We start from the raw sequence: 15,550 nt of genomic DNA, 5'->3' as shown, positions 1-15,550 counted from the left end.
CTTCCAGAATACATCGACGCAAACAAGTCTTCGAGTGGCAATGACAAGGTGTACTTCCGCCCTTGCGAAAAGAGCGAAGAAAGACAAAGAGATGAACGAGACAACGAAGTCTGTCATCGGCGGAGATAAAACTCCTACACCTTAGAAATCGAACTCTTTGGCCGAGCGACCAACACATCAAGGAAGTCACCACACAGAGAAGAGAGGATAATAGCAGTCCATAAACCAAAATCCAGTCAAAAGAGCCCATAAGACGACATTTTCTGTCAAACCCAATCCTCATCTTACTACTAAAAGCCTCGATACTGATTACGGGACAGGACACCCATAAACAAAGGGAGGTTATTATTGAAAAAAATAGGAAATAACAGCAAGAATAGTGGATCATCAATTAGAAAGGGTAACCAACACATCCGAACCAGCCAACGACACTTCCAAAACCCCGACATCACCCAACCCACCCCGCCTCAAAAGCAACACAAGGAAACCCAGGCAGCCACGATCTCGCTCCGACAACAAAAAGGACGGCCAAATCATAAAAGTCACACAAGGCAGAGTCGGCCCAACATAAAACAAACCTAAAGAGAAACCAAACAAGGCCGAGAAACAACACGCACCCCCCAGGACCGTCGGAAAGCAAACAACAACCCCAGCGACTCAAAAACACCGGACAAGACACAGAAACGATACCCGTTTCACCAAACGACACCTCCCAGGACCACCGCCACACTAGCAAGAAGATCAAATCAGAAAAAACAGACATTGGCAAGTGGAAAGGGGCAAGGGATCGATAGGTGGGGGGAATGGGGGAATCACCATATCTGACCCTTAAAACAACCACACAGAAGACAAGACAAATGGCTGGGCTATACCCATCGAAACAGACGAACTAACCTTAACAATCAAGCCAACCCAGAGGTGGGGGGAATGGGGGGATCACCTATGGGTTGGAAAGTACGACCGACGGTGACAGGACAAGGGGACGGAGGGACGGGACCGACAGAGACCATACCGGAAAGAGCACCAGGGGAAGGAGCAAAGGGGTTGAAAGCAAGACAACGACGACAGGACATGGAGCGGAAGAACGACCAAACTCAGATCATCGGGGAGGAAGACCGACGCCGCCGACAGACCACCGACACAAAGCCATCGGCCGTCAAGAGGAGGAGCGAGATCGACACCAACAGACGGCTAACAAATGGTGAGGCAAGGGCGATCGCCGGAGTTAGGCCAAGGGGAGAGCCTAACTCCGGCGAAGGGTAGGAAGAGATCAAGGGGAAGTGTGTGGCTGGGGGAGGCGGCGACTCAAGGCTATTGGTTAGGGTTCTGTTTTATTTTTAGAGATGGGGTAGATTTAGAGAGAGAGAGAGCACGAGAACAAAGGTTAATTTTAAAAAAGAAATGAGGTTGTGAGACGTCACAAGTAAGACTTGATGTTAACAAAGTTAATTTCATTGCTGTTCAATTTGTGACCTTGAAACTCGTTGAGTCAAATTTGAAATTGTGTTTCGATTAGAAAATGTATATTGTAGTGTAAGAGTTATGGCCAAGTTCTTGTAATCCTCTATTTTATGTCTTTTCGAGTCTAATTCATAAAAATAGTGCGGAGTCTACTTTTCCATTACAAATTACCATCAACAAATGGTACTGTTTGTAACTACATAAATTAAGTTCAGTTTCAACTCTAAATCTTAGGTCGATTTAACTAACGAGAACTCCTGATTCGACTACACCAAAGAGAAAATATACTCACTATTTCTCCTCACATTTCTACTAAACTATCGACACAGTTTAAATATTTTAATCAAAATGTGAAACAAATAGACTAATAATAAAGTGGGACCCCATGTCCCCATGTGATGATGAGAAAATAATACTTAAATTTCCCCCCAATTTTCATATTCATAGTATCATGCGGACAACAAGAATTACTCTCCCGCATTTTTCGCTTCCCTCTCATTCTTCTCTTTAATCTTCCGTTCTTCATTTTTTTCCAATTTTTCTCGAAATTTTAACGATTTTACGATCATCATTGCAATCGCTTCTTCGCTCGGTGAATTTCTCACGGTATTCGATTTAAATTCCGCTTTAATTTCCGTCTTTTTGGTGTTTTTCGACTGTTTTTTTTTTTTTGTTAATTTGATGTGTTAGGGTTTCAATTTGGGGAATAATTGAGTATTGTTATCAATTTGATGTTACTGGATTGTATCTCGATGCTTTGCTTACGGTTTTTGGAGTAATGTTATTGATTGTAATGTTGTATCAAATTTGTTGATGTTTGAGTTTCTTTGTTTAGAATGTTGTGTTAAAGAACGTAATTTGTACCGATTTTGATTGAATTTTATGTATTGTGTTAGCTTAGTTTCTTTGAAATTGACTGATTGTGTGTAGGATTGTCTATTTTAGCACCGAATTACTGTAGATTTTTCGGTATTGGATTGTGATAAGATCGGATCAAACGTCGAGGACAAGTTTCTACATTTATTTGTTTTGGTATTATAAGGATGTTGAGCTGGAATCGCGTTTTTGCATTGCACATAAACTTGTAAAAGCTTGTACCTTTGCAATGTTTGCAATGCACTTAAGCTTGCAAAAGCTTGTACAATAAATGGACCCGATAATGTGTGTAGGATCGTCAATTTTAGCGCATTAACCATTCATTGTGATTGTGGTTGTCGGTTGGTGCCAACTATGGTAGATTTGTCAGCGTTGGATTGTGATAAAATCGACTCAAACGTCGAGGACAAGTTTCTTCATTTTGTTCGTTTTAGCATCATAAGAATGTTTAAGGAGGGAATCACCTATTTGTCATGCACCTAAACTTGTAAAAGCTCGTACCTTCCCCATATTTGCAATGGACTTAAACTCGAAAAAGCTTGGACTAAGCCTTTTTTTATCGATTTCTATGGAACTTTAATAACTAGTTGAGGCTATTGTTTCTCTAGTCCTTCTACATTCAGTTTTGGTTTGTCACAAAATAATTGATCAATTTCGATCCTAGGTATTTGATCTCCATTTATTACCTTCTTTTAGAAGGAAAAAAGGGTTTAAACTGAAGGACAACTTTATCATGGATGAAGATGTTTAACGAGACTATTTTTGCCTATTTATCAGAATAAACTTGTGCATAATATTCAAATATGTAAATCTGCGGTTTTATTGTTCTTAAGAAATTTTTATATTCTATATTAGATTTCTATGAGGTGAAGGTTATTTGGATATGATTTTTGGGTTTGGAATCCGACTTGCAGTTGGCTAATACCCTCTCTTTGATTTACTGTTGCAGGTAATGTGAGACTAGTATATTTACTTTTCTACCAAATGAAGTTGGATTGCCTTACTTTGAACAGTTTCAGATGAAGTGGTTTACGGTTGGCTACTTGAAACGTCTTTATTGCTGATGTTGAAGTCCTGACTACCCCACTAGACCGTTGAATTTTTGTGGATTCTCAGTGATAAGAATATGAGTTCGGCTAAGAGTTGGTTCCACAAACTTCAACCTCGTGATAAGTTGAGGTCTGGTTCTAAAAACAAGGATTCTGGAATGGGGGGCAGGGAAGGTTCAGGTTCAGCGTCAGATGATGACACACCTTCAAATATTACAAAAGAAAGGGTTGCAGCCGCAAAGCAATATATTGAGAAACATTACAAGGAGCAGATGAGGAATTTACAAGAGAGGAGGGAACGGTATGTTAAAAAATCTTGGATTATATGTGATCTGTGTGCTTCTTTATGACTTTGTGAATGGTTGACTTCTATATTGTGGTTAGAATCTGCTTCTATCTGCCCAACAAACGAAGGTCATGTGTTTATTGCTGAAGTTGCTGCATTTGTCATAATGACTGTCCACTGTAGGAAAAATCCGTCTTACCCGTTCTCATTATCTATTCTGTTTTGCTATTTTTGCATTGTGTCTCCAAAGGCATATATGCTTGATTTTTTTTATATTTATCTGATTATCTCTTCCTTTAATCTACACTTTTCTAGAATTTTTCGTAGCCTGTGTTTTTTTCTTTTTAATCATTGCATGTTTTTAAATACTTGGCTAGAATTTTTACTTTTTAACTATAATTGGGATTTCATTTAAAATCAAGAGGATAACAGTTTGGAGCCAATTTGATCATTTTTTTTTGGTCAATCGAAGCGCGCACTTAGTCGCATTACAATAGAGGGGAGGGGGGATTCGAACCTGGGACCTATTGTCCACAATACCTCCGTCTTAACCACTAGACTAAGACATCTTCGGTAATTTGATCATACAATGAGTATCTGTGAACAGTCGAAGTGAATTAGAGAAGAAGTTGGCTGATGCTGATGTGTCTGAAGAAGACCAGAACAATCTACTTAAGTTTTTAGAGAAGAAAGAAACTGAATACATGCGTCTTCAAAGGCATAAAATGGGTGCTGATGATTTTGAGTTATTGACTATGATTGGGAAGGGTGCATTTGGCGAGGTATGCAATTCTGAACTTTTGTAACTCACATATTTGATTGTTTCCTTTGTCTTTTGATGTCATTCTTATTTCTTTTGTGTGAGTTTGTATTCTGTTGATATCTCGTCATGTATGTTTGTATCCTGACTCTCCTAGGGATATTTTTTTTATGTATTATGTTTGCAAAGCATGTTGAAGTTCTTGCCCCATGTCAAGCATGCATTCCGAGCTGGATTTGTTGACTTGTGATGTTTTAATATTCAACAAATAGAAGCATTTCTGCCTGACTATTGCTAGTATGACTGTCTGGTGGCCTTGGTTTTAAATTTTTGTTCTTGATGAATAGCTTGGTAGAATTTTTGTTCATGATGATATTGACGGATAATTGTGCGGTTTGTGCCATATGCCAATACCTGGAAACGAGTCTTCATTAAAAAAAATGGCTATAGGAATCACGACGATGTAGTAGAATGGGCCTATAAGGAAGTGCAAGACTACATGTTAGACTTGACTTCAAGTATGATCAACAAAATGGGTGGGGTGGGTGCTTCTGAAGTTGAGCCTTCTGACTTTGTCAATCTTGCTAAGGCCTATCAACATTGCTTCAGAATTTTCTTGATTGGCTTTTAGTAGGAATTATGTTTGTTACATTGCTTCAGATATTTTTGATTGACCTTGGAACTCTTAAGCATCGTGCTAACTGTTAACGATATATCTATCTCTGTACACATAACAGATCAGATATGATATGTGTTGTATGGTTGTATGTGCGTATGATTAGACTGTTATCTTTATGTGATAGGTCAGAGTTTGTAGGGAAAAGACAACTGATCATGTATATGCCATGAAAAAGCTCAAAAAATCAGAGATGCTTCGTCGAGGACAAGTATGTTTATCTGTACTGATTCTGACTGGTAGCAAATATTTGTAGTTTTGTACAGATTACAGATTCTTTGCAAGGTCATGAAATGGCTTTTTTTTTTGTTGTTGTGCTGGGGTGGGGCCTGGGGGTGAGTATGGCGAAAGCAACTTATAGCATCCGGGGTCCCTGGCCGTAGGAAATAAATCTTTTTGTGCATTTTGTCCATTTTCTGTGTTGGAATATTTGTAAATTTATGGGTCTATCACAATGTGAATGCATTCTGTATTGGTATATTCATAAAACAATTATTAGCAAGATCTTCAATATTTGTTGCATCACCTATTTCCTAATGCTAGTGTTTAGAGTGTTACGACTTTCATGTAGTACGTTAATACATTTAACTTGATGTGAAATCTAACAAAGAGAGATCAATATCACGATTTGCTGACTTGAACAATAAGTTGAACATCAAAGTTACTTGCCTGTTTCATGATTAACTCAAATACAGCCAAATAACTTTTAAATTGCAGGTGGAACATGTGAAAGCGGAAAGGAATCTGCTTGCTGAAGTCGACAGCAATTGCATTGTTAAGCTTTATTGTTCATTTCAAGACGAGGAATACTTGTATCTCATCATGGAGTATCTTCCTGGTGGTGATATGATGACGTTACTTATGAGGAAGGATACATTGACAGAGGATGAAGCAAGATTTTATGTTGCAGAAACTGTATTAGCCGTAAAATCGATCCACAAACACAACTACATCCACAGGTTTCTGCAAGAGTTCTCTAGTTTTGATTATCTTAGTAACATTAACCAGTGAACAGTGCTAACCTTCATGTGTATCTTTTCAGAGACATTAAGCCTGATAACCTGCTACTTGATAGATATGGGCACTTGAGACTGTCCGATTTCGGCCTCTGTAAACCATTAGATTGCAGTACATTAGAAGAAAATTTTGAAGTTACCAGTTCAAATGGAGGATCACCCACCGACGATGGCTCTTCAAAGCCAAGGCGAACTCAGCAAGAGCAGCTTCAGCATTGGCAGAAGAACCGTAGAATGCTTGTAGGTTCACTTTGTTTTCTTTAAAGGATTGGTTTTTAGCGGTTTTACAATATTTTATTTAAATTCTTGATGACTTTTCATGCATGCAAATATTACATGTTTTCTCATTTACAGCTGTTTTTCTAAATTATATGGCTTAAAGTGCCGGAGACTCGGGGATTTCTTTTGGGATGGCCGTGAGTCAATCTTCTGATGCTGGTATATTGGGGTATTGCAGGCTTATTCCACTGTCGGTACACCTGATTACATTGCACCTGAAGTACTGCTGAAGAAGGGTTATGGAATGGAATGCGATTGGTAAGGATTCCAGTTAGTTCTGCTCAGCTAACGACAGACGTATTAAATTTTCCCTTTCCAAGCTTGTAGTTATGCTGATGACATATAAGAATTAGATAAGCTGATTTTGCTGAATCAGTGTTAATATGGTAAAAGTGTAAAATACTTGCCAATCCACCCCCACCCCACCCCCGTTGCTCTCTCCAATCTTACAGTGGCAAATGATGCTACATGCAGATATTTTTTTTAAAGGAACCAATCAAATTTAATAACTCTTATTACTCTAACATGTGGCCAATCAATTCTTTTCTGGTATTTGCTAATTTTGTAAAGTTTTTTTTTTGAGGTAAACTAATTTCGTAAAGTTGATGATGCCTTTAAAATATTTCTGATGATTTTGCTCTGTGATTTGTGCCCTTATGAATATTTCCCTGATTGTTCTTTTCACAGGTGGTCGCTTGGCGCAATAATGTTTGAAATGCTAGTAGGGTATCCACCTTTTTATTCAGATGACCCCATGACAACTTGTAGGAAGGTAAATACTGAAGTTCACTCTTTTGTTTCACTTTATCAGTGTCACTCCCTTGGTCTGAAACTGTAAGCTTGTACATGCCAATTTTCTTGGCATATGTGAAATTGTAAGCTTGGAAAATTGTCAGTACATGCCAATTTCCATATAGAGTTAGAGTCTAAGAAGGGTTTCCTCTTCCATACTGTGCAGATAGTAAATTGGAGAACTCATTTAAAGTTCCCTGAGGAAGCGAAGTTAACTCCTGAAGCAAAAGATCTTATCAGTAAACTGTTGTGCAATGTCAATCAGAGATTAGGTTCAAATGGCGCTGATGAAATACAGGTGTTGTATGGTCTGTCCTCTTCAACAATCTTGTAGATTCTGTAGAAATTTTGCACGTAGATAAAGGAGTTATCTTTGTTTTTGTTGACATAAGGCTCATCCCTGGTTCAATGGTGTTGACTGGGAGAGAATATATCAAATGGAGGCTGCTTTTATTCCCGAGGTTAATGATGAGTTGGACACACAGAATTTTGAGAAGTTTGATGAGGTAAAATAATTACTTGTATGTTGCGAACCTTCTTTATGTATATTTTTCATGGACTTACTGCACTTTTTTTGGACATGTGAAGGCTGACCATCCATTGCATTCAACATCAAAGTCAGGTCCTTGGAGAAAGGTGAGCACACTACACTGGGTTTGGTTTTGCCATTTTGTTTTCATTTGAGTGTTTATTTTAAATAATTATACCTCAAAAGAGAAGGGGGTATTTGTCTATTTGGAGACATGCGGAGTTAAATTGAGGTGCTACCTTCGTGCTTTGTGAAACTTGCATATCAGAAAATTAGTTTGGGCAGCAGAGTTGGGTAGTTACTCTTAGGCCTCAACGAGGATATTTTTCTGAAATGATACTCCCATCAACCAAATTATATATAGTCCCCTTTTAACTTTGGTGGTCAACCGATGTCGGACTTGACAGTTAATTCACTGGCTTGGCACATCCAATTGTTATTCTGATTTGTCCTGGTTCTACAGATGCTTTCGTCCAAGGACCTCAATTTTGTTGGCTACACATACAAGAACTTTGAAATTGTGAATGATTATCAAGTTCCTGGCGTTGGTATTGTTGTCTTGACCCTCTGCCTATCTGCACATTCTAACTATTGAATTTCATAACTGTTGTTTGACATTTCATCTTCTGATGCCTATACAGCTGAAATAAAGAAGAAAGACACCAAAACTAAGAGGCCGTCGATTAAATCACTTTTCGGTATGTTTAAACCTCTTTGTTTACAGTGTTGGATGTCCTTGGATGTTTACAAGTAAGGAAACCACTCTCAGTTTACAGTGTTGGATGTTCTGAATAATTGTGGTAGTTACACTAGTAAGGAAGTGACAAATTTTCGGATAGCAAATGTGCTGATGTATATTTTGTTTGTTTCTTATCTGGTTAGTTTATTTCTAGCTACCTGCCTGAAATGGATTTATCTTTTAGAGAGGTGTGTCCAATCTAGCTCAAAGGATAGAATGACAGACGGGCTTTAGGTTTGCCTAGAGCGTAATCAGCTAGTCGTCTTTTCTTTCCTGTTGGTGCATATAGGTTTATTCCTTCTATTATTGCAGAGGAAGATTCATCTGATTCATCGGAAGCTGCAACAAGTGGTGACCAATCTGTTAAAGGGAGTTTTCTAAACCTCTTACCTCCGCAGTTAGAAGTGGCCGACGATCAAACTGACGCCTCACTTCATAAAACCTCCTAAGTGAATACGGAATGAATAGAGTTTAGGTACATTGTGTTTTTTCACAATCTTTTAACACGGGAATAGCTGATTAAAAAAACTTGTAAAGTGAACACTATTTTTTGGTGATTAAAACCCATTCGTTGTTGTTAATTTTGTAATGTTAATGCCGAAAATGTATTTTGTACAATTGATTGATTATGTTGTGTTGTCGAGAGCTTGAAGCTTTCTTAACACAAAGACAGATTATTCAAATATGTAAAACACACAATCGGGAAGATCACTTACTCCTCGGATTGAGGCGGTTCACCTTCTTATTTGGTTTGTGAATTAGGGTCAGATTGTTCAAACATTGATGAGTTTTGCGCTGCGCAAAGTTGTCGAGTTTGATTGAATGCCACTGCGGGCATATTTAGGCTAACTCATTCAACGCTTAATGCTTTTGGATAGGGATGTCAATGGGGCGGGGTGGGTGTGGAGGAGGGGTAACCCGCACCCGTATCCGCGAACTATAATGCGTACCCACTCCCGCAGCGGGTTGAACTTTTTAAACCCGTCTCCGCCCCATGGGGACCCGTTGCCCCGCCAAATTATCTATCTCCTCACAAAATCATTTTTAAAAATATAAATATTGAATCTAAAACATACTAGTCTCGTACTCTCGTACATCTTATACAAATACGTTTCCGCAAAATGGTCTAACATTTAATTACCTAGTACACAAGTTTTTCAAACCACGAAATAGTTTGAGGATTAGCTTTTTTTTTTTTTTTTTTTTTTTTTTTTTTTGGGTTTAGGTGGTTGGGTATTTGGGTGGGTAAGAATTAAGAAGTAGATGGAATTTGTCTAGGTTTATGAAAAAATGGTTTAGGGTTTGTATGTAAGTTATAAATTTTATTTTTATATATTACAAATTTGTCTAGGTTTATGAGTAAGGCAGTTATAAGCGGAGCGGGGATATGCGAGGTGGGGCGGGTCTCACGTGATACCCACACCCGCCCCACGACCCGCGACGAATGACACTTTTGAAACCCATCCCCGCCCCACGACCCATCAAATCTTTACCCGCACCCGTCCTAAGTGGGGCGGGTGTGGGGCGAGACCCGCCAAAACCCGCCCCACTGACATCCTTACTTTTGGATCAAGATATATATCAATGACTTCACCAATGTCAGCTAACTTAACTAATAAAAATAAAATTACGAGGTAGGATATTTTGAAGTCTATTTTTTGATAAATTGTTAGTGAAGTATTGTACTCTGTAGCTTTTAAAGTAGCGCAAATTCTTATTTCAGACCGTAAGATCCGTCTGAAATAATAAGATGAACCATTTTCTCTCACAAAATACTCATTTAGGAAGTGAGTGGGAAAACACATGGGATGTCCCACCACTCATGTGATTTCCACTTGTGAGATGTCTTATTGTTTCAGACGGATCTTGCGGTCTTAAGCAAGACGGACTGTTAAAGTAGAGATGTGTACTCCATGCATAGTTTATGTTTTGTTTCGCGTCATTTTATTTTTAGTGAAGATCACAAGTTTTTTTTTTTCTTTTTTTTTTTTTTTTTTTTTTTTTTGACAGCTGTAAAGAAAGTTATCCTAACTATTTGTTCCGGGTGTAATTCCGGAGCAGTGATTAGTTACCACCCGTGGTTTGTCGAATAATGTCTTGAGTTGAAACCTTCTTGTTCCTATCGTTCCCTTCGGCCTCTCCTGCAACAATGAACGAACTGAGGGCTTGGCTGTGTGCCAAGCGTACTCACTCCGACGCTCAAGTCAGTAAACCTAGAGGATTAAGTTATGTTACTTGGCTAGATATGTATTGTAGAGAGATAAAGGAGATATTACCAAATGAATAGTGTATTTAGGTTATGATTGTGGGATCCTTTCCTCAATGAAGGTTGAGGAGTATTTATAGACTTTCACCTTTTGTCACGTAGTGGCCAAGTGGCCAAGTGGCTTAGCAGGTGGAAAGACTGATCTACCCCTCGGCCGAGGGACCTATGGCAGGCCGGCGGACAATGTTGACTCACCGCCGAGGGGTCTTGGACATGAGTACGCGGACATGTGTCCCGGCTGGCAGGATGTCATGCCGGGACCCAGGTGACAGGCCGATGGGATGCATCGGCTGGGCTGTCTAAGTCGTTGACTTGCTGTGGATGTCTTTGACCTTGCTCAGTGTGTTGACTTGGTCAGCGGTGCAGAATATGCCCCATCAATTTGCCCCCAGCGTAGTCTATGCCGTGGTATGGGTTCCGATGTACGTTGAGCATATATTCTGCACAAGTAATTTTCAGAAAATTTCTGCATCGGCTTCTTCTTGTGTATCTGCGTGGCTCTTGCTAGGCCGTGCCGTATACCATAGCCCCCCTCCACATGGATGCGTAAAGGGCACTCGATGTGGAAAAGAATATGACGCTGGCCGTGACCGAGGCTGAGAGTGCCGGTTGATTTTGATTGCCCCCGGCCGGGTGCTTCCTAGCTTGGTTGATCTGGTGGCCGGCGGAGACCAGATACCTAGGAATCTGTTGAGGAAGATGAATAGTTGAAGGGATGTGAACGGGCGTGTTGAAGACGCTTGGTCACTGTTGCATTGATTGACGTTTAACTGTTGCGACGATTGACATTCCGTGGTTGCATGTTCGACACGTGTCTGCTCGCTGATTGGCTGTTGCTTCATGGGCTGTGCTCTGATTGGCCCTTCTTTATGGGCTTTTTTCCTATAAATAGGGCAATTTTTCCGTGATTTTGGTCACTAATTTCATTCTCTCAAATTTTCTCCAAAATTTTCATCTTGCTAAACTTAAGGGCTTCCTTTTTCTTCCAATCTTCAAAGTCTTTGATCCGGCGAGCATTTTTTCCTTTTAAGGTAAATAAACAAACTCTTCTTTTCTTTGCTAGTAATTTGTTGTGAACATGTCTTCTGCTGATGCTGGACCTAGTGGGCCTGTGTCGAAGGGTCCTAGGTCTCCTCCTCCTGAGGTTGATCCTCAAATTCTGGAGGAATGGGAGGATGAAGATTCTTGGGGTGATTTTGGTGACGACTTCGGTGAGGAGGAGGAAAGGTCTCGCCCTAGCGAGGGGAGACGGCACGTCATGGATCACGGTGATGCCTGTAAAGCTTGCCTTGACCGTGTTTGGTCTCATAAGCTTGCCAGTTGTTCCGGCGAGAAATTTTTCGAGGGCCATTTTTTCTTCGGTAGGGGGTACAAAATTGTTATCCCTGGGGAGGGTCAGTCCGTCTGTTGTCCTCCTCCGGGCCACACTGGCGTGTACCTGCGGCATTTGGAGTACGGGCTCCGGTTTCCGCTGAATGGGTATGTTGTGGCCATAGTTAAAGCTATGAACGTTGCCGTCGCCCAACTGCACCCGTTGGCCATGAGGACTATAATTGGGTTCGTCTGGCTTTGTCTCTTCAAGGGAGAGGCTCCGACGGTGAATTTATTCCGTCGACTTCACCATCTGAAGCCATCAATCTCAGGCCGTGTCGGATGGTACAACGTGCAAACGGAGCAAGGTTACGTCTCTGTTGACAAGGTCTCTTCTTGCAAGGACTGGCAGGGTCAGTGGGTGTACGTTAAAGTGCCGGACGACTATCCGCTGCCCCGCTCCTTCCAGCACCGGGTTAATTTGCGGTGTGAGACTAGGGCGGAGCATGACAGATGGGTCACCCGAAAACATCTGAAAATGGATGCCAGTAGGGTCCATCTGAAGGAGGACGAGAGGCTGGCGATGAGGCTCTTCGAGGTGGACAGGAGTGGGGTGCCGAAGAGATGGATTCCCCCGACGCAGATCATTCTTCAGGATGAGCCGCTTTGCTATGTCGGCCTCATACCGGCCCTAGCGCAGGGTGAGTGGGGTCGGTGTGAGGCCCATCACCGCTCTCAATGTTCCTGTTTTCTCGGCTCTCGATTTATTTCTTTTACTTGACTCTTGCTTTGTTTCTTTCGCAGACCACTTCGGACCGGACCTATCTGAGGATCTTCTTCGGAGAATGGGGCTGCACAAAGATAAAACCGTTGCTAACTTGCATCCCAAGGCTCTAGCCCATGATCGCAGGGCGTCGCCGAATGACCTTATGGAGCAGCGGCTGAAGGCCTTGAGCAAGGAGGAGGCGCAGGCGAGGGTTGTTAGCGGCGTAGTGCGTCGGACGCGGAAAACGGCGTCGACACCGGTTCCAACTCCCATCTCCTCCCCTAAGAAGGTGGAGATTGTTGATATTCCTGATGAGGGGGACTCTGATGCGGAGGGGTCTCCCCTTATCTGTAGGAGGAAAAGGACGGCTTCTACCGTCGGCAAGGAAGTGCCTTCTCCGGCCAAGAAGGCCAGACATGGTATCCGTCTATCCTGTGGCTTAAATTTAGCCGTGCCATTAGGTGTTCCTGATAAGTCAATGTTAGTACTGATGTTTTAATCGGATTTTTGCAGACCAGCCGCAGTCGGCTATTGCTCACGTTGGGCAGCAGGCGGTGGGTTTCTCTGCGCAGGTCGGTGATCGGGGCGTCACCGTCAATTCTTCATCCCAGAAGGTTTCCTTCTCCCGGCCGGAGGTTGGTGGTCAAAGTACCACCGCCGTTCCTCCCCCCCAGAGGGCTTCCGTCTCCCAGCTTATAGAGGAAGGCACAAAGCTGATTAAGGAGCTGGCGAGGTGGAGCGTGGCTACCGGGGCTCGCCTCATGGAGCAGGAGAGGACCATTGCTCGAGCCGTTTCCGAGCGCAATGCCACTAAGCAGGTGGCTGCGTCGGCGAAGCTGAATCTCCTCAATGAGCAGAGGCTTAGGGGAGATGCTGAGAAAGCGCTCTCGGCTGAGCGAAAGCTTCGGGAGGACGCTGAAAGGGAGGTCCTTGCCGAGAGAGCCAAGGCCGAGGCTGCTGCAGCTGAAGTAGCAAAGCTGCTGGAGAAGTGTGACCTTGCGCAGAGGCATGCTGACCTCTGTCTCCAGCAGAAGGATGAATACAAGGGCGTGTGTTTAAGGCCCAGGCGGAGGTGGTTCGGGGCAAGGAGGCCATCATCAAGCAAAAGGAGGCGGACATCAATATGCTCCAAACCGTCATGCTCCCCAAACTGTGCGCCGAGTTCCGGGACTTGGCCGAAGATGCTACTAGGGAAGTTATTGGGGAGCTTTTCCCTCTTGATGGGTCCTTCCCTTGGGGCAGGTTCGACGTGCTGCTTGATGACAAGGTCGAGGCCAAGGAGAAAGCCGCGGTGGAGAAGGCCAAGGAGGCGGCGAAAGCGAAGATGGAGAGGGAGGCGGCCGCGGAGAAAGCGGCTCTTGCTGAGAAGGCTAGGGTGGCTAAGGAAGAGGCCGAAAGGATGAGGGCAGCTGAGGATGCCGAGGCCAAGGCTGAGGCTGCTAGAGAAGCTGCTGGGTTGCCTACTGGGGAAGATGCGGCCGCCGATACTGATGGCAGGCAGCAACAGGCTTAGGAGAGCAAGTTTACAGCAGATCTGTATCAGCTCCTCACTAACATGTGCTGCTTGATGAGAACAAGTTTACAGCAGATCTGTTTCAGCTGTCCGTGGGCCAATTACTCAGCTCTTCCTCCCCGCTATCTCTTGGTATATGAACATAACTGTAGCTTTTGCTTTTTGTACAACTTTTAGTAGGTTGCGTTTCGGATTATCCCTGCGGGGACGGCCGTCGTCTGTATTCTTCTCATTTGTAAATCTTGTAACTTATCTTCTAATAATAATTCGCTTCTTTCGCCTGCGGCCTGACCGTAGTCTTTATCTCATCTTTGTCAGAGTTGTCTTCCTGTATTCTTAATTGAGCGCCCTTTTGTTTTCGCCTCGGCTTGGCCGGGGCCGTTTTAGAGTGCGTTTCTCAACTGTGTTTCAACGCTTCTAAGACACTTCGAATGCTTTTGCGAGTGTAATGTGCGATGGCTCTTGTTGGGTTGACAGGGGAAGCCGGCGTTGGTTTCTTGACGGAGACTGGCGCTCTTGTCGGTATGACAGTGTGAGCCGGCGTCTGCTTCTTAATAGCGTGTTACGTGGCGTCTACCACTTGGAGTGACTGCGACGGCGTCTACCTCTTGGGGTGACTGCCGTGGCGTCTACTACTTGGGGTGACTGCGACGGCGCTGTAGTTCTTCACAACGACTGCCGCTCTTGTCGGTATGACAGTGTGAGCCGGCGTCTGTTTCTTGATAGCGTGTTACGTGGCGTCTACCACTTGGAGTGACTGCGACGGCGTCTACCTCTTGGGGTGACTGCCGTGGCGTCTACTACTTGGGGTGGCTAACGGACAATGTTTGTAGTTCTTCACAACATTTGCCGCTCTTGTCGGTATGACGGTGTGAGGCGTCTGTTTCTTGATAGCGTGTTACGTGGCGTCTACCACTTGGAGTGGCTGCGACGGCGTCTACCTCTTGGGGTGATCGCTAGTGGCGTCTACTACTTGGGGTGACTGCGACGGCGCTGTAGTTCTTCACAACGACTGCCGCTCTTGTCGGTATGACAGTGTGAGCCGGCGTCTGTTTCTTGATAGATAACTGATGGGAAAAATTTCGCTTGGTTGGAAGGCTTGGGGGATTTTTCATTAGGTAAAAACATGCGTTGGGGTGTCCACAGCTATTTTGGACACCTCCGCGGCTACATAAATTTCTACGAGATTACCGATGCCCTAATGGCTCATCACAGTCACACCTCCCCAGTC

The 15,550-nt window shown here is 43.0% G+C and overlaps 1 protein-coding gene across 2 annotated transcripts; it reads left to right on the top strand.

The window, feature by feature from the left end:
• Nucleotides 1-1,904: 1,904 nt before the first annotated feature.
• Nucleotides 1,905-9,205, top strand: LOC141612082 (uncharacterized). 2 transcript variants are annotated; one of them, XM_074430792.1, is made up of 14 exons: nucleotides 1,905-2,067; nucleotides 3,287-3,687; nucleotides 4,280-4,454; nucleotides 5,236-5,319; nucleotides 5,826-6,067; nucleotides 6,151-6,364; nucleotides 6,582-6,661; nucleotides 7,091-7,175; nucleotides 7,362-7,493; nucleotides 7,588-7,701; nucleotides 7,784-7,831; nucleotides 8,188-8,272; nucleotides 8,366-8,422; nucleotides 8,776-9,205. In XM_074430792.1, exons 2-14 carry the CDS (start codon nucleotides 3,464-3,466, stop codon nucleotides 8,910-8,912), a joined length of 1,677 nt encoding a protein of 558 aa, XP_074286893.1. In that variant the 5' UTR covers nucleotides 1,905-2,067; nucleotides 3,287-3,463; the 3' UTR covers nucleotides 8,913-9,205. The 2 variants fall into 2 exon arrangements, with proteins under 2 accessions (XP_074286893.1, XP_074286894.1); XM_074430793.1 differs by lacking the exons at nucleotides 1,905-2,067; nucleotides 5,236-5,319 and having other exon boundaries at nucleotides 3,347-3,687.
• The last annotated feature ends 6,345 nt before the right edge of the window (nucleotides 9,206-15,550 follow it).

This window comes from Silene latifolia, chromosome 11 (genome assembly GCF_048544455.1).
Source record: "Silene latifolia isolate original U9 population chromosome 11, ASM4854445v1, whole genome shotgun sequence".
NCBI classification, from domain to species: domain Eukaryota; kingdom Viridiplantae; phylum Streptophyta; class Magnoliopsida; order Caryophyllales; family Caryophyllaceae; genus Silene; species Silene latifolia.
The sequence above is the reverse complement of the archived record's forward strand: the minus strand, read 5'-3'. Positions and strand labels throughout refer to the sequence as shown.